The 26,723-nt window shown below is 37.1% G+C and overlaps 2 protein-coding genes across 18 annotated transcripts in view; one reads left to right on the top strand and one right to left on the bottom strand.

Moving 5' to 3' along the window:
• The window catches only part of p120ctn (adherens junction protein p120), a 50,189-nt gene extending 41,779 nt beyond the window's left edge, over positions 1-8,410 (bottom strand). For all 10 annotated transcript variants that reach the window (XM_028303890.1, XM_028303891.1, XM_028303887.1 and 7 more), the window contains exons 1-3: positions 8,001-8,410; positions 5,873-5,999; positions 5,659-5,699 (exon numbers count right to left, since the gene is read on the bottom strand). In XM_028303890.1, the coding sequence (XP_028159691.1) occupies positions 5,659-5,699 (41 nt within the window). In that variant the 5' untranslated portion in view covers positions 5,873-5,999; positions 8,001-8,410. The remainder of the gene's footprint in view (positions 1-5,658; positions 5,700-5,872; positions 6,000-8,000) is intronic.
• Positions 8,411-11,176: 2,766 nt separating this feature from the next.
• Positions 11,177-26,723, top strand: part of LOC114352311 (collagen alpha-1(I) chain) — a 39,428-nt gene continuing 23,881 nt past the window's right edge. For 3 of the 8 annotated variants that reach the window (XM_028303862.1, XM_028303865.1, XM_028303858.1), the window contains exons 1-9: positions 11,177-11,360; positions 14,924-15,019; positions 21,416-21,598; positions 22,386-22,516; positions 22,835-23,008; positions 23,448-23,576; positions 24,564-24,929; positions 25,223-25,367; positions 25,915-26,525. In XM_028303862.1, coding sequence (XP_028159663.1) covers positions 14,950-15,019; positions 21,416-21,598; positions 22,386-22,516; positions 22,835-23,008; positions 23,448-23,576; positions 24,564-24,929; positions 25,223-25,367; positions 25,915-26,525 — 1,809 coding nt within the window. In that variant the 5' untranslated portion in view covers positions 11,177-11,360; positions 14,924-14,949. Of the gene's footprint in view, positions 11,361-11,381; positions 11,912-12,985; positions 13,070-14,923; positions 15,020-21,415; positions 21,599-22,385; positions 22,517-22,834; positions 23,009-23,447; positions 23,577-24,563; positions 24,930-25,222; positions 25,368-25,914; positions 26,526-26,723 lie in introns of those variants that run through there. The other 5 variants (XM_028303864.1, XM_028303863.1, XM_028303859.1 and 2 more) reach the window with 4 other exon arrangements.

Genomic DNA, 26,723 nt, shown 5'->3' with positions numbered 1-26,723 from the left:
CAAACAAACAAGCGAGCGAATCACGAAATTGGCTCTGATCGGATTCATTCACTCATTCAACGCGCCGAACATGACCGATAACAGCGCGGAAACTCCCGAATGCACATTCGGTTTCGGTCGTAGTTTCGGCAAGTTTGCCGCCGAAAACGAAACTAAACCGAAACTCGTGTTTTTACCGAAACTCAACCGAAAACGAAACCGAAACCGAACATTCGGTCGGACACTATTAATGCAGAATGGTATGCTAGCATTTGTTTGCCACTAGTCGTTTCTGAACTCCGTAAAGAGAACTGCAACCGCCGCATCATCCTCCATCACGACAATGCGAGTTCTCACACCGCGCACAGAACAAAAGAGTTTTTAGAGCAAGAAAACATAGAATTATTAGACCATCCGCCGTACAGCCCCGACCTAAGCCCTAATGATTTCTATACTTTCCCTAAAATAAAGAATAAATTGCGTGGTCAGAGATTTTCATCACCTGAAGAAGCTGTGGACGCCTACAAAACGGCCATTTTGGAGACCCAAACTTCCGAATGGAATGGTTGCTTCAATGATTGGTTTCGTGTATGGAAAAATGTGTCAAATTTCGCGGAGAATACTTTAAAAACCAATAAATACATTTTTAAATAGTAATGTTGTTTCACTTCCTTGATTCCCGAAATTTTCAGTGCCGCCCTCGTATAACTGAAAAGAACAAAATATTACAGAGCTGAGCTAGTTTATAGGTTTAAATGAGAAATGTGACTTTTATAGGTCAAAAAAGTTCCAAGAGTCGAGAAAAAAAGATGAAATGTTAATTGCAGTTGGCAAGAAAGATATTATTGCACTTTACTGAAAGTTTCTTCAGAAATTAAAAAACATAAAGGAAGTTTCCTTAATAAGTTCTTAACTAACCTTCACGCGTCAGCATGAAAATTATAAGTCATAGATACTGAAAATGTTTGGATTTTTTGTTCTTGAAAATATGTACTTAAGTAATACCTGCCATTGCGCTTATCTTCTGGAAAAGAATGCTCTAAGGAGTATTTTAAGAATAAATAAGCGAATCAAATGAAAATGCTCAGTGTGGTAGACGAAGGCACGTGTGTTACTGTTACTGACGTCAAACGATAGCGAATAAGTGGCTCCATCGTTATCGTTGCGTTTACATATTAAACAGAGTTAAAATACAAGGAAATTTATCAAAATGTAAATTTAGCTATACACTGTATAAAAATTCAGCGAAGCGAAGATCTCTGCAACTCCTATGTAGCCAGATATACAGCCTGTCCATCCAACCAAACGAAGTGAGACTACATAAGTCCCAGTGAAAAGTTAACCTGTACTACTCGTAGTACATTAATACATTAATAACAATGACTAACATCAAACTAATTGATTCATTCACCATTATCATCGCGAACTTTGTTTCGTCAAACAATAACTCAATCCCAAACAGCGATAATGCGTTCTGATCGCATAGAAACAAGTATTTATCTCAGGAGCCGTCAGTTCAGAAATGAACAAAAGGCTTCCGGACGAGCCACTACAGAATTAGAATGAGTAAGCCTTTATTAATTTATTAGTTATAGTCTACTTTGCTTGATATCTTATTTATTATTAGCAGTAAAAGTGATGCTAGAAAAATTTACATTATATCTATATTCAGACTTGTCTTGATACAAGACCTAGAGAGGGCTTAGCCACCACTTTTGTAGATAAATACAAAATTAGAGCTTTGAGCTTTTTTTTATTATCCCAAAAACCTTGGAGATTAAATAAACAAAAAAGGCGAGTACTCATAAAACTCTCGCTCTATTTCCAGGAATGTAGAGAACATTGCAGATTGATTCGATCAATCCAGACCTTCGAACTGTTAGAACCTTCTAAAGCTTGCAATAAAGGTATTGCGAGATTTCTAGTTCCGCGCAATACTGTATTTGCAAGATTTCATTAATTCATTCATTTAAAATTGATGTTACGGAGATTGACTACAGCAAGGACTATAAACAAGATTCTACTGAATGTACTTCCATTAGATCATTGTGACGAGTACATTAGAAGCTGTGATAAAGGAGACTCAACCCGCGTAACGAACTGGCCTGAGGGTTGTATGAACATGAATAACGAAGAAATAGAATATAATCATTGAAATATGAAGTGTTTCACCTTTGTCAGCAATTAATTATCATATTGTAAGACCAAGTTCTTGATAAAGGGCGTCTATTGTCCTAAAAAGAGGGTGTGTGGAATGTAAAACAAAGCCACGTTCAAGGTTACAATGTAACGTGGTATAATGTAATGAATGATGATTTATCATAATGCAGTTTCAATAAATAAAATATATACGAGTGTAATCCATTTTGACTTCAAAATCCAAGCAAAAGATTATTTCAGATGCAGAGTACACAAGCATAAATGGGAAAAATTACAGTATTTTTATACCTGAATACTATTCAATGTCGAATTGAAAACGAACAAAGCATTTAAAGATTAGCCCTTTCTTATCCATAGGTCAACTCAATATCTTACATGGAATTCCACTACGTACGATCAAAAGATAGATACAACGACATGCCAAACTAAACACGGTGGACTCTTTATGTACCATGTAATAGAGGTGATTTTGCAACAAAAATGTAATGTACTGTCTGTAGAACATCCATACCAGACTTCCTTCCACAATACGAGTGCCTAAGAATGAAAGATGTTTATCGGCCGGCGAGCTGCACGCAATCTTCGCGTCAATTAATCATCAGTCCACCAAAACACCATCAACGAACGATTTTGAAAGGAAACAGTTTGAACTAACGACCGCCGGTGACTTCGTCTGTCGAGAGTTTTGAAGTTTATGAATGACTCGAGGAAGAACAGTATTATTTTTGCGTAGTTACTGGCTAACACTCGTTCAACAAAATGAACACGTCATATGATGATAGTAAACGAATCACGAAACTCATGTCAAAAATGTGGTTCCTACCTATTTCACATTTCATTGCCTTTTAAAATCGTCAATTTGTGAAATGAATTCCTGAATTATTACACCCAAAAAGGTTATTTCAAAACGCATTGCATGTTGCAATTTAGCAAACTAATTACGCTACGCAAAAGTTGAGCAGTTGCACTAATTAAAAGTTCAGTTGTATCGGGCGTGATTAGGCACAGGCTGGCCAAACAGATTAGAGTTTAGACTACAAATACAGGTCCTAATCTAAATTACAGTCTGAAATTCTTAGTTTCTCCTAAGAAATTATCATTTTGAAATTACTAACCTAGCCTAGGCGCAGACAGACCACCGATTTTTAGTTGGCCGATAGTTGGGCCCGATTCTAATTTGAATGAAGAACCTGCTGATACCAAATCAGTTTAATGTGCACACTTTCTTACATCTCCATACTGATTAACAGCCTGACCCAACTAACGGTCAACAAAAAAATCGGTGGTCTACGCCTAGGCTAGTGTCTGGACCAGACAGTCAGTTTAGGCACTACAAATAGGTCTTCTTAAATACACCTAATCTAAAATTAAGGTCCAGTTTCTGAATGACATTGCAGCTTAAATGTACTCATCTTTTACTCAAGGGTGAATTTCATAAGTATTAAAAGCCAAAAATCTCAATTCAAGAACCAGGCCATAGTCTAGATATTTTCCTCAATTTTTTTGGTTTCTCAGGAATTCAGGATACCGAAATAATTATGCAATTAGTGATTAGATTGATTATACAAACAGCCAGATTAGTCACGATACAAATTTTGCCTTACTAGAATATTTCGTTCCACCTTTCGTGGTTTCCCAGGATATCGAAAACATATGAAATTATTAACTATTAACTAACTAGTGCGAGTCACGAGACCAAGCCAGAGTCACCATTGATATAAACTAGAACACTAATTAAAACTTGCGTCCGTCCTAATTAAGGTGTGTGTAGGACTAGGATAGTATGGTACAGTCAGCATCAATAATTTGTGACACTAGTGACCAAAAAGTAGTTCATCATCATCATCATTTTCAGCCATAGGATAGGACGTCCAACGTCCACTGCTGAACACAATGGCCGGTTGATGGTGCCCTGCATCCAGCGCCTTTCCGCTACCTTTATGAGGTCGTCCGTCCACCTTGTGAGTGGACATCCTACGCTGCGCTTGCCGGTACGAGGCCTCCACTCCAGAACCTTGCTGCCCCATTGGCCGTCAGTTCTGCAGACATGTGCCCATCTCTCTAAAAAAGTTTTTATCACAACTTGGACGTGTTGCGAACTTTTTGACTATTCTAGGTGTCACGAACTGACTGTACATCTAATCAGGGCGTATAGTCTGGTTAGCTGGTAGTCATAGGGGAGGCTCGCGAGTTGTATTGGAGTTGGGGCTTCGGTGTCCGAGCAGGGTTGCCTGTATAAGGAGTTAGTTATCTTTTTGGATTTGACCAGTAGATAATCTGGCAAAATCGTAGAAAACTCTCATTTTCTGTACCAATAAATTAGATTCAAGAGAGGCAAAAACTTAGGGTTGTCGCATACTTAACTATTGAGGTTCGTCTACGTACCTAAACCTCACTTGAAAAATAAGCGTGAGCGGAATGCAAAGACTTGGCATACTGGCAAAAGTAGCTAATACAGGGGGAAGGAAATATTTATTTAATAACATCTTTACTTGTATTATATGGGATGTTGGAACCAGGCCAATAATCACAGAAGAATGGAGCTCAGCTTGAATCCTCTATTAGAGCTAAAATGCGAACTCGTCAAGGCCAAAGGGCAATAAACGAGGGGATTATGTCAAACACTATTTACCAACAAGTTTCATAAAAATACGAACGAGTAACGATCTATCGTAGTAAATTCTCCATGCTATTGGCAAATGATACGCAGTCGTATCACTTTTCGAACTACTTTTTAATTTCTGTCCAGATTAAATGCTGATTTCCGGTTTAAAACAAACGCGTGGCAACCCTAACTCCAGTTGAACCGCGGCTTCAGTTCTATCCTCACCTACAATTCGCATCCAATTATAATGATAATGTGATGCTATTCACTTTAATAGAACTTATTTAATTGCGAGACCATTTTTCAGAGCAAGTTTCTTCAGGCGCGCTGTAAAATCAAGTGAACTATGGCGGGAAAATTATGCGTAGCAATTTCTTGTAGAAATTATTTTCAAGAAATTAATTTTGATTTGAGTTTTAGTTTAGACAAGTTTTAATTAAGTATTGCCTTTGTACAACTACTATACACAAAGTAATTATGTTTTGGGTGATTGGATTTGATTTTAGGCGCCAAGATATTATAGCAATCTTGTAAGCGAATAAGGCCAATAAACATTGACACCTATTTGTCTAAGCTTATTATGTACTTGGTGAAATAATCTGTTTCAGTAGGATTTATGTATTGGCATGGAATTATAATATGTGGACACTTGAGTAGGTACTAGGTACTATAAAGATTTTATTTTATTTTCGTCTACACTGTCCGTGTAACGCAAACACCGTTGAACAGATTTTGATGCGGCTTTCCGATCTTAGTAGTTTGCGGTTTTCTTGGGCAACAGAGACAGTTTGACCTCTCGGTTGTATTAACCTTCATTTTTTAATGAAAAGGTAATTTAAATTGTTTGTTGTTCCTAAAATATATTTCCACGCTGACAAAATGATGGGCTAAATCTAGTTACAAATAGGACTCACCGATACAGTGTTCCTGAATGTATTTTCTTCACGCCGTCCATTTCTGGTGTGGTACGCTTCTCATGTCTAAACTTCGGGCTGATTGGTAGGTAATTTAAATTGTTCGTTGTTACTAAAATATATTTCCACGCTGACAAAATGATGGGCTAAATCTAGTTACAAATAGGACTCACCGATACAGTGTTCCTGAATGTATTTTCTTCACGCCGTCCATTTCTGGTGTGGTACGCTTCTCATGTCTAAACTTCGGGCTGATTGGTTAATGGGTATGCGGTGAATTAAAAAGTAATGTCATTATGAGGTGCTCTTGATAATTGCTGAAGCTGGCCGAATTGGGTCACCTGGAACAAGAAACATTTTTGTTAGAACAAGTTTTCTCAATTTTAATGATGATGTCATTTGGCAATTTTCTTCTGAACAAAAAAAGTTAGTCAAAAAGGGTTATAAAAAGCTGTTTATTAACATCAATATTATTTTAACCCTACCACTGCTTTAGGAAAATAAATAGGCCCGTGCTGTGAAGAAGCAGCAACAAGAAACTCAGCATCTTACAATGATTTACATGTATTTTGTTAATCATACTTATTTGAGTCTCAGAATGGACTGCTAATGCTTACTTGATGATAGCAGCAATTAAATTCTGTAGCTTAATGTAAACTGTATAATATTTAAATTCAAAACAAACAATAAATCATTAAGTATGTCTCCTACTTTTATAAGTGTTGGTGAGTAAAAAACTTAATTACGAAGTTTTACATTCTTCGTTTTGTTCTCCAACACTCTTTTTTTGTTGAAACAATGTCCCTGAGCAAGGTTTAAAGTTTCTACATTGAAGCAAAACAAAACAAACTATCAAGAACAATCACCTGTTATATGAAAATGTATTTTTTTTGTTAGAGCATCTAACTTTGTAAAAGAAAGCTTGATAATTTGCTATTGTTAATAAGCAAGAGCACAAGCATTCTCTTCATTGAGGTTAATGGCCTTTTCAATTAACCAAAGTATTACTCAAATAATCTTGGAATTTTAGATAAGAACATCACATTGTCACCTAAAACTTGGACATTTCAAATAATTTAAATTAAAGTAGGTATCACCAATTAATAAAATACTTTTTAATCTGTATTAAATATGTAGGTATTTTATGCTGTATGTCGTGTTGTTCCTCGTGTGCAACTGTTTTTCACTGAGTGATTGACCAATAGTTCAGCAGCTCTGTCTCTTCACTTGGTTACTCAGATATTTCAATTTGAAATTTTAAAGGCGGGAAAAAGTTATTTCTCCAAAAAAATACAGTTTCTTTTTGATCTCAAGTAGTGTAAAATGAGTCAGAACAAAATCTAGCTAGCAAGCTAGAGAAAAGTAGTTAGCAAGGTCTCTAGCTACTGTTGGGTTCAGTGTGAAATAAGAATTAAAAAGTAACAGGTAAATCTTAGTTATCTTATGCTGAGTTGCACCACCTAACTTTGACCGTAACTATAACAATAACCGGTGTTTTTCATATTATGGATTTTTGACATTTGTCAAAGTTAAAAAAGATGGTACAATCCAGCCTTAAAAAAAATTGACATGATCTTCTTACTTTGGATATGGCCAGGTCTGGGATACAGCCCACAGAGTGACCTCAACGATCTACTAAAGTAAGCATGAATGTAAACCATGAATAGAGGTTCGGCAAGCTAGTAAAGTAGCATTGTAATATGGTTATTGTGTACATTTCAGCTATTTCATGAATGGGGACTCCCAAGGTGAGTTCATAGTGCAATGACATTCATGTAGGAGAATAGAATTATTATTTGGATTCAACTTGTGAAGATGAATTGTGCAAAATGATATTTTATAGCATGTTTCGGAATTGGAAAATGGTGTGAATTTATACTAACTTGCACTATGTAATTTATCTGTTTTAAAATAATAAATGTTATGGGGTATGAATTAAACATTTACTAAGAAACTTCATACAGATCAAAATCTGTAACTAGTGTTATTATTAGTGACAAATGCATTTTTATCAAATCTATGGTTCATCAATAAGATTACTATTGGAATTTATTTGCTATAGAGATGATGTGTTTTATGGGATACAAATTGTAGTTTCTTTTATCACTACAAAATTTTATGGGTAACTTACATTACTATACTACTACTACTGCCTACTATACTACTACTACTCTCAAATTCATCCAGAAAAGAGAAGCCTACACTTTTTCTACTTCCACTAGTCGTGAGAGATACTTTCTAAATTTGACAAAGCTCACAATCGCGGCTGATCTCCTAGCAAAACTCATTATCGCGCGTAATCGACACGTAAATACGCCTGAATGTAAAATCTGGGCACTCACCGAAAATGGCTACAATCTCGCCAAACGAACAGACTCCACGATCACCTCATAACGCTCACAATATTATAGAACGTGGGATAGTTTTTTACACCAACAATTTCCCGTATGAATGCACTTTCCAACAGCTTTTACTATTACGGCCCCCGACGGCAAGTAGTACAAACAGGCATGAAAAATACTTGATGACTGACGTACTATACGCAGGGAGCGGTCGGAATGTAATCGGATTCAATGCACAAGTAGCGAGGGAGGCGTAGAATTTACACTTGCACACAAATCAAGCACCAAACAATGACACTTATTTCAATCCAATATTGAGTATCTCATCACAAATCGCCATGAAATAATAATTTGGGCGACAACGAAGCGAGATCGTCTCTCCTCCCTTCACAGTAAATCAATCATAGACAATTTTGTTCTTTTCTTTACACTCCATGAGTCAATAGCAAAGGAAAATAATATATCCAGACTGAGCGTGCTTTATTTTAAACAATAGTAAAAAGATAAATGTTAAATTAAAATAAAATTCTTGAATGATTTATACATTTCTCTGTAGAAAAGGTTTTTTTTAATACTTCTAGAATTTTAAAATTTTCAATAGTAGCAGTAAAGTAGGATAGATGGCGTTGCTGTATGGAATCTTGTTTTAAACCAGTGTTACCATTTTCATAAATTTTCCCACTTTCTTGATAAAATTCAATGTCATAAACCATCATTTGCATGCGAAAATATTTTTCGTTCATTTTCACCATTAAAAATAATTTATTAGTAAACTGGCTTTTGCTCAAGGCTTTGCTTAATTATGTTTTATCACTTCATGTACTTGATGTCACAGTTAACCTTTGAAACAACTAGGGAAAACGTGTTGTTCGAAAATTATTCAGTTAAAATTGTTTTAGCCAAAGTCCAGGAAAAGAAAGACCAAACAATATTATTTGACAACAAAGTTTGTTAACTGAAAAGTTGCAATACATTGTTTTGGGAAATGAATATTTGGGCAACGCATAGTTTAGGATACAATGTGATACTTGGGAAAAGTTTTGTAATCATACGTTAATAAACACCCGTGCCCAGTGTTTATTTGATTAACGTAGGCTAACTTCGCGAGTAGTGTGGCTGGGTATTTCGCCGAAACAGTAAATTTTCTGTGTCCAGGCAGGCGAACACATGTTTTTTTATATCTACATATATGTATAAATCTATTTTTATGGGAGAGTTCGTCAAAAGTTTTATTTGTTTTCGCTATTACAATAGCAAAAACTACAAATAATACCGTAGAAAAACTTAATCAAAAGTCGTTTTTCTAATTTCCTTGTTATGTCACATTATAACAAATTGAAGCGTAATTTCATTCTAATAGCACTCTCTTTATATTTGAGAAATGTTTGGCTATCGGAAAATAAAAACTTTAAATGTCAAATACTTAAAGGAAGGAAATAAAGTGAAGTTAAGTTTTGTCCGAGTCAAAAGTATAATTTCCCTAGGTCTTCTTTTCGACCATTGTAGTAAAGAAACGAAAGAACTTAGAATGTAATGCACTGCACCGTTACACTCGGCCATTTCGTTCCAAGGGGCCATCGAGGCAGGACAGTGCTTCGTTGATCAGTTTCGCGAGAAATTGCATAAGTTGGGTTTTTTTTTACTAAAAAGTCAATTTCTTTGGACGGTTTTTTGCAGCTAAGCAATGGATTAATTTTATTGTTTATTTACACAGATTTAGTGTTTGTAGGGGTAAACCCATGATTTAAATATTAAATGCATAGGGTAAATAGGTTTTTGTCTATGGTGTCTTTTAGGCATAAATCTGATTTCTTTGACCCTAATTTCCTTGTTTTCCGTGGCATAAAATGGCCTGGGAAATTATAAAAGACCATTTTTAATTCGGCGTAAAGTCAAATTTTGAGTATTTCTTTATTGGAATCTGTTTAAAATTTACAACACTTAGAGAAAAAAAAATTATAATAATTTCCTTGGCTACCAAAAATTCATGACCTTATAACTTTGTTTCTAAAACGAATTATGACTCCCCTTTTAGATAATTAGCTTAGTTTTTGATACTTAATGCAATGGGAAACTAAAAATTGTTAAAAACAAAAAAATATTTCGTACCAAGGAAATTAAGGTACTAGTTGTAACAATTTTAACTGAATCATTTTGGAAATACGCGTTTTCCCTAGTTGATCTAATGTTTCAAAGCTGTTATTCACTGATGGGACCTCTTGGAGTATGAATATTCTTTGGATGGGATGGGACGATTCGACGACGACCGTTGTAGTTGGACAATATACGTATTTCAGCGCATTTTTTAATAATATTAAAGCAAAAATGTAGAAAATTATATTAAAAGATGGCAATATTGTATTGAACTGTCAAAAAATATAATGTGGTGTGGTTATTTCAATGAATAAATTTTTCAGCACAAAATTAAAATCGTTAAACATTTTGTAGAAGCATTAAAAAATGCGGACAATGGAAATGTTTTGAGAAAACTTAAATTACGCATCATTTTGCGAATATTGGAATCATTTATATAATAATAATGCATGTGTATCCGAAAATTTCAGTCAAGCGCTCATTTTTTTGATAATAGTGTTGTATGTTTCATACAAAATTACCTAAATTATTAAATTATTGAAATCGATTCAAAAATCGATTATGTTGAAGTAATAATAGACTTTATTATTACCAATAGAAGTAATGCAGATTTAGTACATCAAAAAGTGAGGTAAAACAAACAAAAATAGTTTGGTAAGGTTCCAAAACATACACATAAGTGATAAGAAAGTGAATATCATATTTTTATTGTTATAATAAAATTAAATTATAGCCAAAAAAAATATTTACTTATGTGGTGAGTAATTTCGGACCCAAATATAATAAGAAAATATATCTATTTATAGAAGTTTAATTTTTTATTTATATTTTACTACTAAAAGTCATTTAATAAACTTTACTTCTACTTTTTTGGACATTCTGAGCAATACTTTAACTTTAATAAGTTCAAAAATTCTGAATTACCAATCTTTCATACCAAAATTTTGGTTTATAAATTTAAATTACAAAATTATTTATTAAAAATGTTAAAGAAAGAAAAAATGAAAATCGATTTTAATCGATGTTCATATTTAAGAAGATGGACGTCACTTCACTCAAACTCTGTCTATCCATGTGTGCACATATTTTATGTATCGTAGCTGTATGTTGTGTTGTGTGTGCGTGGTGATTTGTGTTAATGCTGATAGAAAGAAAAGAAATTAAATAAATCAGGTATAATTTGACGATGAAACTAACATAAATGTGAAGAAACAAAGTGTTTTGTGTTATCAAGTGCAAGTGAATCCGTCGGGAGGCGGTAATCGTGTACGTTTATTCGCTATTTGTGGATTCTGGATCTCGTCGATGTACCATAAACAAAAATGTCAGCGATCCCGATTTTTTGTTTCTTGCTGCATACCCATCGTTAAACCTTAATTAGATCACACGAATGATATAAAATAATGTTAGACGCTTTCTCCGGCGATGTCATCTCGACTCGCCAGCGTTACCAAAGCAATAAATCGGCCATAGTAAGCGTGCGTTTCGTGTGCTCGCGCCCGTCTATCTACACCCGACCTATCTCATTGTTTATGTATGGATAATAAGCCAGGAATTTTTATGGGGTTTCGCAGCGTTTTCTCGTTCTAATTGAATATCTGGCCACGATCAGGGTTTTGTGTCGACGGAAGGTTGTGACGGGTCCGCTCATCGCCGCGAGCGTCCTCACCACACTCAAGGATTTCAGTGATCTCTATTTATAATATTCTCTCGATCATTTGCTGCAGCATAATGACATTCTTGTAATGAAGTGCCGTTCAGTGGATTCGCGGGACATGTGCCAATTATCGCGGACTTGACGAAAGCGCGCCGATATTGTATGTATACAAATATGATAATGTTTGTGGAGCTGATGGATGATCCTTCATAATCACGCAACGGTCCCCTTCGTGCAGAAAGAGTTTGTTATGTCAGCCATAGCCTTGATTATTCCACCCAAGTAGATGTATGTTAGTTTGCTGGAATAATAAACAACGGTCTAAATAAAAGATCTAGTATTTGATGTAGTTGCAATTGAATTAATGGCAAATCTTTATAACTTAAAGTGTTAATTCCATCTTATCTACCTGCATCTTTATTTTGGACATGTTTGAAACAGTAACCTTTACATCAGTGTTGTTATGATGAGATCAAAAAGTCGCATTTTATATCAATTTGAAGTCTTCTTTATTTTGATTCCCTGTACATGACATCTTATATTATACTGATGAAGGAATTTGTAACATTATTAAAAGCAAACAATATGGTTTGTTGTAGGGTTTTATTATGATAACTTCCCGGTTAATGTACCAGATTTGAAATTAATATTATTACTCAATGAAGAATATTATAATTTAGTTATAATTCTAGGGAATATCCCATACAATTACTAAATGGCAATCCCCGCTACTCATTGANCACGCAACAAACCCCTTAGTGCAGAAAGAGTTTGTTATGTCAGCCATAGCCTTGATTATTCCACCCAAGTAGATGTAGGTTAGTTGAGGTTTTAATTACTTTGCTGGAATAATAAACAACAGTCTAAATACAAGATCTAGTGTTTGATGTAGTTGCAATTGAATTAATGGCAAATCTTTAATGCTCAAAGAGTTAATTTCGTCTTATCTACCTGCATCTTTATTTTGGACATGTTTGAAACAATAACCTTTACATCAGTGTCGTTATGAGATCAAAAGGTCGCATTTTATATCAATTTGAAGTGTTATTTATTTTGATTGGCTGTACATGACATCTTATATTATACTGATGAAGGAATTTGTAACATTATTAAAATCAAACTATATGGTTTGTTGTAGGATTTTATTATGAGAACTTCCTGGTTAATGTACAAGATTTGAAATTAATATTATTACTCAATGAAGAATATTATAATTTAGTTATAATAATTCTAGGGAATATCCCATACAGTTTCTAAATGGCAATCTCCGCTACTCATTGATAAATGAATATTTCAACTTAATATTGTAAACAAACAAGTAAGTATCACTTTACTATTGTTTTGTTTACTTATTATGCTTCTTTGTTTTTGAATATTCAGTTTGGAATAACATCTAAATTATTGCATAGTTAATTAGAATTAATCATTGAAAATTTAAATGGTTGTGGTGCTAACAACTTATTCTGATTATTATGACTTTGGCTTTTAATATACATATTATTTTTAAACTTATTTTCTCTTAATGTGAGTCACCATTATTTAACTAGGCCTACTTCTGTACAATCTGTTCATGTATAAATACATTTACTATGCTTCACTAATATTTAGGAATCTATTTCTGTATATTTGGATTGTTTCTTAATTACAATACAATTAATAAGCTAAGTAATGCCAAAATATCCTTAAAAGTTATTAAACCTTAACGCTGACTTAACCATTGTTTAATCTATTTTTTTCAAAGTTTACAGTAGACTGCTGAAACACATTCAGCCTGACAATTATTACTTTCTTGTGATAAAGTTTTCAATAAATATTTTTAAATAGTCTGCACCCATAATAATTTGGAATATCTTAATAGTAGCACACTAGACTAAGTTCATATTATTTAGAATACTCAATTCACATTATCCAGTACAGGGACCCTGCGTGTAGGCCTACTTTCGATCCCACTTCTCACTGTGCGTTTCCATATTGATATTTTACCTACTACTACTACCTACTACCACCATTTATTTACTAACCTTCCTCCTCCAATATTTCCCTGATTTTCAAATTTCATTTTCAAGTGTCTTGGTTTTTTAATATTGTCCATATTTTTGAAATATCTTCTACTGTAAATAAATCAGGAAAATACTTCTCATAGGGAAACACTTGTTTGATTTAAAATCTGTTAAATTGTGTACTATTTTTAGTTTTATTTTCACATAATAAGTAACCATTGATTAAATGAATGAAAAAAAATTTACCTACTATTAGGTAACTATAAAAAAATTACATATTGTTAGCACCACATATCATCAAGATTTGCTTAGATTCAATTAAATAAAATCACAATCGGCAAACAAAATGTATTTATAATGATAATTACATTTTGGAACATACTGAAATATAATATTTTACATTTTGATTGCTTGACAAGCTCTTTTAAAAATGTTATTTTTAATCTTTTTCCATTTATTAAACAAGATAGCCAGTATTAGGTAAATTACAATAATATTGTTATGTTATTTTATTCTTACTGCTTTTTACACATACATGAGGTAACGCGCAGTGCGGGGAAGCGGGGGAAGAAACTGCTCCGCCATTGGCCAATGGTCACGTGACCGCCCCCTCCCGCACTAGTAGCGTAGTGCGGCACTACGCCGCAAGATGTCCGTATTTTCTGCTCTACCGTGCCAAAAGAACCTGACAATTTTAAAGACGCCTAACAGTATAAATTAAAGTATCTGTTAATTCGTAAAAGTAAAAATGCTATGAATACTGAGACTTAAATTTTCTGTTAATGTAAATTTTGGTATTCCTATAAAGTCACTTCCTTTATTCATTTAATATTAAACTATACCTCTTTTCCTAGGATTCTAGAGAAAGATTTAGATATGTAAAACGTCACCTTAGAGTAAAAACCTAAGGAGTGCATTTTTTCTCACATTTATGAACTTTGTGCATTTCGGTCCATCTTACACAATATAAAAGTTCAGGATAAAAAGCGGGTTAAATTACATTTTTAAACTTAAAAAGTTTTGTTTTCACTCTAAGCCGTCGAACTCGAAATATTACTACACCCGTGATGCGTCTGGGCGGATTGGTTGCCAGTTTGGCGCGAACTATATCTGTCTCTCTCACTTATTAAGTTATTACGTATAATTAATATTATGTATTTTTGTATGTGCAGTCAAGTTGGCGAAGGCACGCAGGGGTATGATAAAGGAGAAGGAGAAGGGAGGAGGCGCCCGCCTCAAAGACGAGCCCAGCGATCCGGCTGAGCCTGGTAAGAAATACACTCGGCATCAAATAAATCGCACCTCCCGCGACAAGCACTTTCAAACGTATGCATCCCTACTTCCCACCAACATTGGTACCATTTGAAAGCCTAGTTCTAAACTTAATTTCATTAAAGGAAAGGTTTTTACCCCAAAAATGTGTCTTTACAAGGAGCCAGAGTCACTTCTTCAAAAAATAGGTAGTTACGCTATAACCATTTTTTATGACTATAAAACTGTTAAGTTGGGATTAATCGCTATCTATCTGTTAAAGAGGACACGTGAGATCTTTATTTGTTTGGTTTTAATTGGTCTAATTGATCCCAGAGATGAGCCCAAAGTGAGGTCTATTTTCAAGTCACATTTATGGTATATGTTAATCATTTATTTAGAAATGAAATGTATTTTTCTTTAAGGATATTTATTGGGCTTTCAAATAACACCAATATTGTTGGGGTACCATAATTGTGTCAGAAGAAAATCTTTAAAGTTCGCTTTGCGGAAGGTGCGGTTTATTTGATGTTGAGTGTAGTTACAAGTCTTTTTTTATCGTCAGGGAAATGCATGAATTTATATACCGACTAACCGCGGGGGCAGCTAGTGGGTTATGTGGGGCTCTCCCTACCACAGGGGTTCACAAAGTGGGGGGCGCGCCCACGATGGGACCTTTATAGGGGAGCGCGGGCTATATGTGTATTTTAATATTAAAAAACCTGCGATCGCTGAGAGAATACATTCTAGACTGCTCTGACCTCTGACCATCTTCTGACCACCATCTGGACTGGAGGATGGGGGCGCGAATTTTTTTTTATGGTCGGAAGGGGGCGCGTCTCAAATAAGTTAGGGAACCCCTGTCCTACCAGAAGGGTAGGGCCTACCCACTAAAAACTTGACTGTTTCCGCCATGAGCCATATGAGTGGGGAACGCGGGACATCGCCATTGGCTGTTGCCTGTAGCATTTGTCCACGTTCAAACTATTTACAATCTAGGTTCAGTTGACAGCACATCAGACAACTTTTTTGCTGAAATGGCATCTAATACCACTACACAAGATGCGCCAGACTTTATTTTGATGTGCTGTCTGTACTTTTACAACACAAATATCTTTGTTATAATATTCGTATGAATATGCATCCAGACAGTAATTTAATACTTACATTATTTTATTGAAGTTATTGCAGTATGCAAAAGATACTTTTTAGTTGTTTTTGATTCCGTAGTTATGTCGTCGTCTGGTGTGTGATTGGTGAAATTAAAATATTTACACCATCCACCCACACTCCACAGGTTTGAAACTGTTCTTCAGATGTTTTAGAATTCAACCTCCCCTAATAAACTAAAGTTTTCACCATCAATCCCTAATTTTTAAGTGACCCCTATGCAAACAAAATTCCTGTTATTTGTTACAATAGGGGTCACATAAAAATTAGGGATTGATGGTGAAAACGGGCATAAGTCTCCCCTAATAATCAAGCTATCCCCCAGTAGATGACCCCCCAAGCAACAAACGGGGTCTCCTACAGCCATAAAACACAAATCACACAACAAAAATGGGTGGGGGATTCTTGCCAACCCCCCCTATTGTAAATCATATATTGCCTAGGCCTAAGACAGTTGTTTGTTAATTGTTTTGGAATCTAGAGCAGTAAAATACTCGTAAATAAATAATACTCCACTGGCAATAGATCCCTGAAATAGTAAACAAGATTCTTTAATCGATTTCTCAATAGAAATAACAGTGATGGTGAAAGTTTTGCATTGGTACCAGCGATGCATGTAATCAATTCAACTCATTTATTGTTATTGCCAATAATCTTTAGAGACTATTGGCATAATTCTTAAATCAAGTGTACATGCATCATTTTAATAATAACTAATAACAATTACGTTTTCGCATGCGACCAATCAGCTCTTCATTAAAGTTGGTTTCAATAAAACATTTTGTTGAAAAAGTTGAGCGGGGATCATGGCGGACTTAGGGTTATCAACCCGGTTGGTCACTGCGATGTAACTTTAGGTCTGATGTTTGACTTACAAGCAAAAGACACTGCTTCATTATCTGTGCATCACAATTCTAGCTACCCATTTCTGTTTTTTCTACCGCTCCCATCAAATGGTGATTCTTTGCGATAGAACGAGACGACATGACCAGGAAATGTGGCCGATAGTACATCCATGGTTTTCCATTGTCTGACTAGGTGTGGGTTCGCTTTTGGTTGTTTGCGCTATGTTCTGAACCTGTATTCGACGTACACACTTGTCACGAGCTGTGTCCTATATTTTGGCTGAAGTATCTTCTGTACTGCCTTATCCGGTTGTAGCAGGCACCATTGCACCATTAGAAACTTCTTCTCAGAGGCTACATATTGAGATCGATACATGAATGAGAAAAAGACCGGATAGGCAGCCCTTACTTCGTCTCCCTTACTCCTGACCTGAAGCTTCGTGTCGAAGCGATAACTAAGAAGCGTTATTGCGTAACGACAACATATTGGTCTCAGCTAAAAAAGCCCGTTACTACAGGAGTGAGAGAGAGGCAAACACCGCTGATCCGGTCGACTTGACGAGGCTATGAAGCCTGAAAAATCCCATTAATAAATCTGTATGCGTAAGTTTTTTGAGAGCATTATCGTAAATTCGAAATAATGATCGACGGTCTGGCCGTAATAAGAATAAATTCACTGCCAAAGTCCTTAATTAGGATTAATTAACGTTAATAAAGTTATGGGCGCCGATGCTTCACCCTTATAATCAACCATTGTGAAATCATTAATATAGGAGAAGTTGGCGTTGTATAAAGTTAACATGCTAAGGGCAACGGACTTGTCACATTTGCTAAAGCAAGGATAACAGCTCCAATAGAAGTGTTCTAGTATTTATCAGCTCTAAGATACCGTAAGTAAGGACTGACATTAAAATCACTGAAAATACGTCTGCGTCTTTTCTATGATCCTCAGCTTTTTTTATAATAATCCTTTGCTATGAATAAATTTCCCAGGTAGGGAATAGCAAATAAAATTATCCTTTATTTGTTTGCAATGCTCTATTCGGCATCATTCTGTTAAGATGTATGATGTTAAGTTTTGCGGTATATGAGTGTTTTATGGGATAATTGGCCTTTTATCATTTTCAACACTTTCTTAATGGTTGTTTATGTGCATAAATTATATGTACCGAATATACAGGGTGACAGGGATACTCGACCTATTCCTTGAACAGGGTAATATTTATTAGCAATAAATTATGTCCAGTGAATTTTTTTTTAAAGTTCTTAACTTACAGAAAATAAAAATATTTTTACTTTAGACTCAGTTTAGACCTTTTATTTTTGAGATTATGCCAAGCACTTTTTTGTCAAAATGGTCACAATATTTTGAGCTTTCAGAAAAGTATCAATTCAATGTTCGGGGTGGAGTAGTTTATACATTTAAAATTTTCTAAAAAATTGAAGAACCATCACAGCTCGATAACCATCCAGTTTCGACCCCTGGTTCACTGGACATAATTTGTTACTGACCTCTAGAATAATCCCTTTTAAGGAATAGGTCGAGTATCCCAATCACCCTGTATTACGGATGGCCGACGTTTACTCGATCACCGCTGTCTCATATATTCAAATTCAGGGTCATTACACTGGCATGTTGAGGAAAACATATTTTTAATACAATAAATTATAAAATACAAATAACTTGCAGAACCTCTCGGGTTTGTTTCGGACTACAAAATATAAAATTCGCGAGACAATGTAGATAAATCACTGTATTTTTGCAATTCTGAATTTTATATTCAAATAGGCGCAGACGCATGCAAAAATCTAAAATTTAAATGCAAAAAATCGTAGTCTATCGGGCCTCCGCTTTAAAAGCATTTTAGATTTAATATAGCCCATCAAAATATTACTAAATCGTTGCTTTTTTTCCTATTCCACCATGTAACACTTGAAGGACCTTNTTTGCTACAACGCTCTTAAGCTACCCACGCTTTCACTTGTTTTTGAAGGAAGAGGTGAAAACTAAAAAAAACTTAAATCCTCGTAATTTTACGAGAAATGGGTCAAGCCCCAAATTTGAAGTATTTTCATCGATAAAATTGTCCATAGATTACGCCCTTAAAGTTTGATCACTACAAGCCCGGACACACTGTATAAAATTCGTGAGACAGTGTAGATAAATCACTGTATTTTTGCAATTCTAAATTTTATATTCAAATAGGCGCAGACGCATGCAAAAATCTTAAATTTTAATGCAAAAAATCGTAGTCTATCGGGCCTTCGCTTTAAAAATATTTTAGATTCAATATAGCCCATCAAAATATTACTAAATCGTTGCTTTTTTTTCCTATACCACTATGTAACACTTGAAGGACCTGTTTATATGATTACGTTTGATTGATGATTTTTCCAATTTAAAAGTTTTAATTAAAAAAATAATTGTGCCCAACCTGCCGAAGCCAGGGCAGGTCAGTAGTTTTTAATACAGTTTCCTTCTGCTATTTATAAAATTGATGCGACATCGCTTGAGGCGGGAACCGGTTTCTTTCTAGTCCAGTGTATTCGTACTCGTATCATTCGCACTTCGAAACGTCGTGTGTGAGGACCTTATTAGAATCATACGTCGATCTCAATTTTGAGATTCGATTCAAATGTATCTGAGATATAAACGGTTGAATTATGCCGGTTTTCTATAATCAATCCCAACCCAAATCCGTCCCTCAAATATGTATTGGTCAAAATGTCCTCGGTTTCGATGTTTCACGTTTTCATATTGTTTTTATATCTATTTAAACATTATGAAGGTGTAATAGCATCGAAAATTGTGGATATTTGATCAAAAACAAATTGAAATTTGACAGTTGCTAGACGGATTTGGATAGGGATTGACAGTAAACGGGCGTTAGGGTTAAACTTCAGTAGTTTTGTCCAACTGGAAGTTACCCTATTTAATTTTTGATGTTATCATTTTCACTAGGCGAGATTCGAACCTCTAAAGTAAAATTCTACGTTTTATTGTTTATTCATGCGTGCTTAATGATAAAAATGTCAATTACTTAACTTCCAGACACGCAATTTATCGGTATGACCTATGATTGGAGTATCGGACAATGCTTGAAATTGTATTCTATAATAATTATACAATCGTTAGCCTGGCTGATAATCTAAGAACATACAACCAAAATGACTTACAGAAAAATGAAATTGGATTGTTGGTTTATTTTGTACGAAATAATATTTTCAAAAGCTAAAGTTTGTATAATAACCCGAAATAATTTTAATATGAAATATTAAAATAACGATGCATGCAAAGCCGCGGTCAAGAGCTGCTAGTTAGAGATAAATTAGAGACTGTAAAAAATATAAGTTAACATCCACATTGAAAGCTTTATAAAATATACTGTTTCTTATACTGTCTCTCTTTCTTACATACTACAATCTAGGTTGATGAAGAGAGACGTAAGAAATAAAATATCAGATATCCGTATTCAGTAACACACCTCTGACATACATAGCAAAAATTTTAACGTTTTAATATCTAAACTAAAGAATGTGTCCCTAATAGCGATTGCAACAGCCTATACCCGTTGAAAAGCTGCATTAGAGTGGAATAACATAGAATTATGTAACGTTTAATGAGTAGTGCAATTAAATTGCCGGCCGACTACGTAAATGTGACCCCTCTGACCGATATCTGATTTTGCATCGGGTACTTAATCGATTTATGACGTCGATTTTTTTATCGAGAATTCTCTGACTTATCGTATACTTTAGAACTAATACATTGTCTGACTGTACGGCATAAATAATTGAAACGTATAGCTTTGTGTAAGCAAACATACAGTGAATTACAGACTATTTCATTAGTTCTTAGACTCGTAACAGTTGACACCACCAATCAATTGACATCCCTTAAATCAGCTGTCAAAACATCGTATTTTGTATGGCAAAGACAAGCTATGACGTCACTTTTCATGTGAAAACGAATTGTATTTTCAGGGCTAGAATAAAGCGTCACTGTACACGCGGTGTAGCATTCTAGACGCGTACGCGCATTTGTACGTCTGCTTGCAGCTTACATATAAAACAATGTAATTCTGTCGACGAAGCTATTGTATGCAGGCGTACAAATACGTGTACGCTACGCCGCCGTGGACAGTGACGACAAATGTTCTTTTAATCGTTGATTAATCAATGAGGGCTGTCGTTCGTTCTCACCAATTGGTGCCACTGTAGAGTAAGGCCCTGTCACTTGCTAGTGGCTAAGGCAGTGGCGCCAACTGATAAGCGCTGAAGTGGTAAGATTTGTTCACTCACCAGTGCTGCACTGCTGCCAACTGCTAAGTATAAAAGCGATAGCCATCATTCAACAACACGATTCCATCCCACATAACATCGTCGCCATGTCCCCAGGTCATGGATCGCGGCCGCCTTCAGCGTCGCTGCCGACGCCGGCTGCGCTGAAGAAGGAGCCCGACGAGCCCGCGCACAGGGTAAAGATGGAGCCCCACAGCCAGCCCGGCGGCGAGGACTCCGCCGCCGATATGGGCGTCGATGGCATCAAGACTGAAATTGACGGCCTCATGGATAGCGACGGTATGTTGACTACTAACTACTAGTAAAAAAAACACAATAAAAGGAAAAAAATACAATAATATGCCTAAAAAAAACTACTGTAAAATGTTAACTTCATTTGTAAATTTAAAACCTTGTACATAAATAAACGTCTATAAGTATGGAGACTACAAGTTTTCTCGTAGACATTAGCGAGAAACTATCACCACTTGCTATAAAAAATACTGATTTAATATTCAAGAAATTGTTTTGTTTGAAACCGAACTCCGGCAATTTCAGAGATAAAAAAAAAACTTACAGTAGACTGTATGTCGGCCTACATTTTGTGGTAAAATTACACCTATTACAAACACATAGCTCATAGAATTCTTCTTCGTTGCCCTCTTCAATTCCCATTACGCAAGTTCGGCTTTCCTTGCCGGGACTATTCCCACCTCTAGTTCCCACCGCTGCAACTCCTGTGTAGCCAGGATCTACAGCTTGACCGCCATAAAAACTCAACCAATGAAGGCTCAGCTTTCCCTAGCACGCGGCTCCATCTGTTTCTGGTTAAAATCGTTTGGTTGGGCCTCATGTCTCTTTAGAACTCTTTAGAACGGATTGCGATTGTGGCGGAAAAGTTTTCGAGTGGTTTATATGTAGGCAGACAATTCCACTTGTTGAACCAACGATCTTGTGAAGGTTGGATGCGAGCAGCGCAGGACAAAAAACTACATAAGATGCTACAGAGTTTCATTAAACTTGCCGTCACCACTACATTCATATCTGGTTCATGAAAGATTGTTTATATGCATTTTTGTTTACCCAGGTGACCCCACAAAATCCCCACAGTGTGATCTGGGAGGACCAGGCTCACTCAAGTCAGAAAGGCTTTCCTCAGACTCAAACGACATATTGGACCCACAAACTGGCCTAAGAGGCTCTTCAAGTAACCTCCAGGTAAGCTCTTTAAATTCAAATACATACGAGTATATGTCATAAATGGAAATACTACAAATAGTTACATAATCATCCCTTCATCAAACCGAGATTTTTGTTTGTTTATAAAACTTGTTTCATCTCTTTCTTGAATACGTATTTCTAGTTACATTTAGTATATTATGCAAAATAAATACCGACTATTAACCATGAAAGTGAAATGCAATTTTCCAAACGTTTACCTCAAATAGCTGCAATTTCTCGAAAGCGTGAATGTATAATGATCGAAGATCCGGCTCGAAGGACCAATTATAGGAATAACCATGGCATCTCTTGCAGGATGGCAACCAAAACTGCCGCAACCCAAACATGGGCCCAGAGAATATGGGGTCGTGTAGGATGGGTGGCGGCGGGGGACCCATGGGCCCCGGCGTGTCTATGGGCCCCATGTCGGCAAGTGAGGCGCAAACTTTGCCGTCCAATGTCATCAGCAAACAGGCCGGCAGTATGGAGGTAACATTAACACATCTTCTATCGTGTTAGCAACTACATGCTCTATTAACAGCCTTGAACTGTATGTGAGATATTTCTTATGAGACAGATAGACTTAAAACTTAATATAAAAACTTATATCCCACCATAAATGTTGTCATGTAAAATATTGCCAAAACGAGACCTCATGGTTTTCACTGTAAAAAGTTTTCAGATCTCATATAGAGCCAAGTTTTTAATACACTTTTAGCCTTAATTCTACACTTAAATATTTTGGCCGCTTCGCTACCATCAAATAGGCGTAAGGCGAATATTCGTTCATTACCTACTAATAGAAGAACTAGTTCTTGTAGTAAAGTAAAATATTTCCAAAAGAAACTCGTAAAGTAAAATATTTCCAAAAGAAACTCCGATACTTCAAAACTTGTAGAATACTTACTAAAACCGTCATATCCTCCAGCAGCAGAGCCAAATCTTCGTGTTCTCAACGCTACTGGCCAACAAAGGCGCCGAGGCCGTGCTGTCCGGGCAGCACCACTCCATCATAGCGTACCACTGTGCGCAGCCGGGGACTAAGAAGTATTTGGAGGTGAGCATTTTGTACCTTACTAGCGGCCGCCCGCGACTTCGTACGCGTGGATCCCATTTTACCCCCTTCATCTATCTTACGCGGTTTAGATTTTTTCATACAAATGTTGTTTCCCGCTAACTCCCCTTCCCGTGGGAATTTTGCAATATCCTGTTGTAACTAAGCTTTAAGTTTACTAAGGTACCTGCATGCCAAATTTCAAGCGTCTAACTTAAGCGGTTTAGATTTTTCATACAAAAGGATTTTCCAGCTAATTCCCGTTCCCGTGGGAATTTCGGGAATTCCTTTCTTAGTGCACCTCTACGGTACCTAAGCTACGTCCCTTCCAAATTTCAAGTGCCTACGTTTAGCCGTTTAGGCTGTGCGTTGATATGTCAGTCAGTCAGTTTCTCCTTTTATACATAGATTAGATTTAGATGGGTAGATAGTAGAGTTGGAATTTGGTTTAGGGATCTCCCACACTAGCGTCTTGAGCGCTGTCATCTTGGCAGCGCCCGCGCAGTGTCGACGTCACGTTTTTCAGTGTAAGGCTGCGTTTCCACAGAAGTGGAGCTGCGCGGAGTTGAGCGGAGCAGAGCCGTGTAAATAGGTAGGTGTTTCCACTAAAGCTGCCCAGAGATGAGCGGCGCAGGGCTGAGTTGTGTAGCTGGCTGAAGTGGAGCCGAGCAGTGTGATTGGTCAATTTTTATAAGTCTATGCTCAGCTCCGCGCAGCTCTCAGCTTCTGTGGAAACGCAGCCTAAAGAGCGTTGGTGCGCCACGCCGAAGCTGGCGAAACGACGCTGTTCGGAGACGCTAGTGTGGAGAAGTCTTATCTATCACCAATCATTAGTTTAAATTAAAATGAGTTTGTTTCGGACCGTAATCCATTTAGTGTTAGTAGCAATTTTGTTTTAGAACTTCAATGAAACACTTCTTCTGAACAGTAATTAAGACTCTCTTTAATTATAGCAACTCGTTATAAATTTTAAAAATGTATTTCTTCCAGAAACACCCCCTAAAAATGGGCCAATTCAACAAACAGAACCCCGCACAGTGGTTAAACAACCTCGCTATGGCGAAAACCAGGGGTGGCATGCGTGGGGGGCCCAATATGATGAGCGGGCCCAACCAGATGGGCCACATGATGGCCGGGCCCATGGGCGGGATGGGCCCCATGCCCCACGGCATGGGCCACATGATGGGCCCCAGTCGCATGGGCGCGCCCGGCAACCAGATGATGATGATGAAGGGCGGGCCCGGGCAGATGGGCCAAATGGGACCCATGGCCCCCATGGATGGGTTTCCAGGGGGCACCCCGTCCTGTGGTGTCATGGACGGCCTCGGTGCTGATGGTGAAATGCCCTGGGACACCGTAAGTTTATTATCTGATTCATTATTTATTTCTAAACCTACCACTATCCTTACAATAACAGCAAGTACTTCAAAATAACAGCAAGTCCAGGCGTACATAACTTTCAGATCGCCTTTATTAACCGCGGAATAACAGTTTTTTCTTATTTAAAATTTTACTGTTGATGTGTACTCTATGTGTACTAACTAATCAGGCTCCGTTTCTGTTGCATAAAGAAGTACATACTGCATTGATTTAAACGACCTAAGAACAAAAACGACAATCTAATAACATTTCTAACGTCCTCTTTCTAGAAAAACCCCTCAGTGATGTCGAACGGCATGTCAAACGGCCCCGGACAGATGCCCGCGTGCTCGGAGGCAGGCCAGAGTGACACCGTGCCCTCCTCCGGTGCTGACGCCTCCTCCACAGACGCGCCATGCCAGTCCGGACCTAAAGGTAAATAAATTAGACCTTGTTAAAATGATCGAGTAGACTGTAATTATTATATTGGGGATAGGCCTGTTGGTAACTGTACGCAAAAGCTTTTAAGGAAATACTCCAATTATGGGCCAAAACAGTGTATATTGCTCAAGACAGAGAGACAGTAAAAGAGTAACTTCAATATGAATAAAAAGGTAAAATACCATAAAGAATTATCAAAAACTATTGCTGGCAGTTTTTTGACGTGTCAACTACAGGCTTCATCGTCAGGACTTTTAGTTTCCACTGCAGGAGGAATCAGATATTTTTTCAGTAATTAGGCCCTTTCCAAGACGCTTATACACATCACATAATAACATAGCTTGCCCTACCACCACTTCGGGACAACATGGGCCGGTGCTGAAAAGAAGTGGAAGACTCCCTATTTTACCAGGAGCAAATAGAGGCAACTACAGACTTAATACAAATAGCTTTCTTCTGCAATTTCTCCGCTTCTCGAGGAAATCTTCTGATAATTTTCTCACATAAATTGATCGATCTCATACCTATTTCTTTTCCACAGGTGTTAAAATCCCCGACGAAAACCTAACACCTCAGCAGCGCGCACACAGAGAAGAACAATTAGCCACGATCCGCAAAATGCAACAAATGCTATTCCCAGAAAGCGGGGGCAACGGGAACCCCAACAACGGGGATCAGCAGCAGCAAGACATTAACCCACCCACGTCAGCACCCATGAACATGCCCTTCCCGCCCATGTCAATGGGGCCCAACGGACCTATGGGCTCAAACGGCCCCATGGTCTCCATGTCCGGCCCAAACAGCATGAACTCAGGCCCCAGCTGTACTATGTCCGGCCCCATGGGACCCAACGGCCCTATGGGTGGACCAATGGGCCCAAATGGACCCATGGGCGGCCCTATGGGACCAAACGGCCCCATGGGAGGCATGGGTGGGCCACCCGGAATGATGGGCGGGCACGGCTCTATGGGCCCCAACGGGATGATGGGTCCAAACGGACCCATGATGGGTGGGATGGGGCCAAACGGACCTATGGGGCCGATGGGTCCGTGTGGGATGAAGGGGATCAGAGGCCCGTGCGGGGGACCAGACATGAAAGGGGGGATGTGTACAGATATGCATATGGGGAGGGGGTGTGGGGGTCCTATGGGGGTGAGTGACCTTTTGTTTTTATGCAGTCATACATATTAATTGTTGTTTATATGGTGTACTAGCGGCCGCCCGCGATTTCGTACGCGTGGATCCCGTTTTATCCCCTTGGGCTGGTTTTAGAATCACGCTCAGGGCCGGATCGTGAATTTGTGGGGCCCTGGGCTGAAACTTCTTATGACGTTGTCACGTAAAAATATC

The sequence above is a fragment of the Ostrinia furnacalis genome, unplaced genomic scaffold, assembly GCF_004193835.3.
Source record: "Ostrinia furnacalis isolate ACB-3 unplaced genomic scaffold, ASM419383v2 OfSCF1318, whole genome shotgun sequence".
NCBI lineage: Eukaryota > Metazoa > Arthropoda > Insecta > Lepidoptera > Crambidae > Ostrinia > Ostrinia furnacalis.
This window is presented reverse-complemented; position numbering and strand designations above follow the sequence as displayed.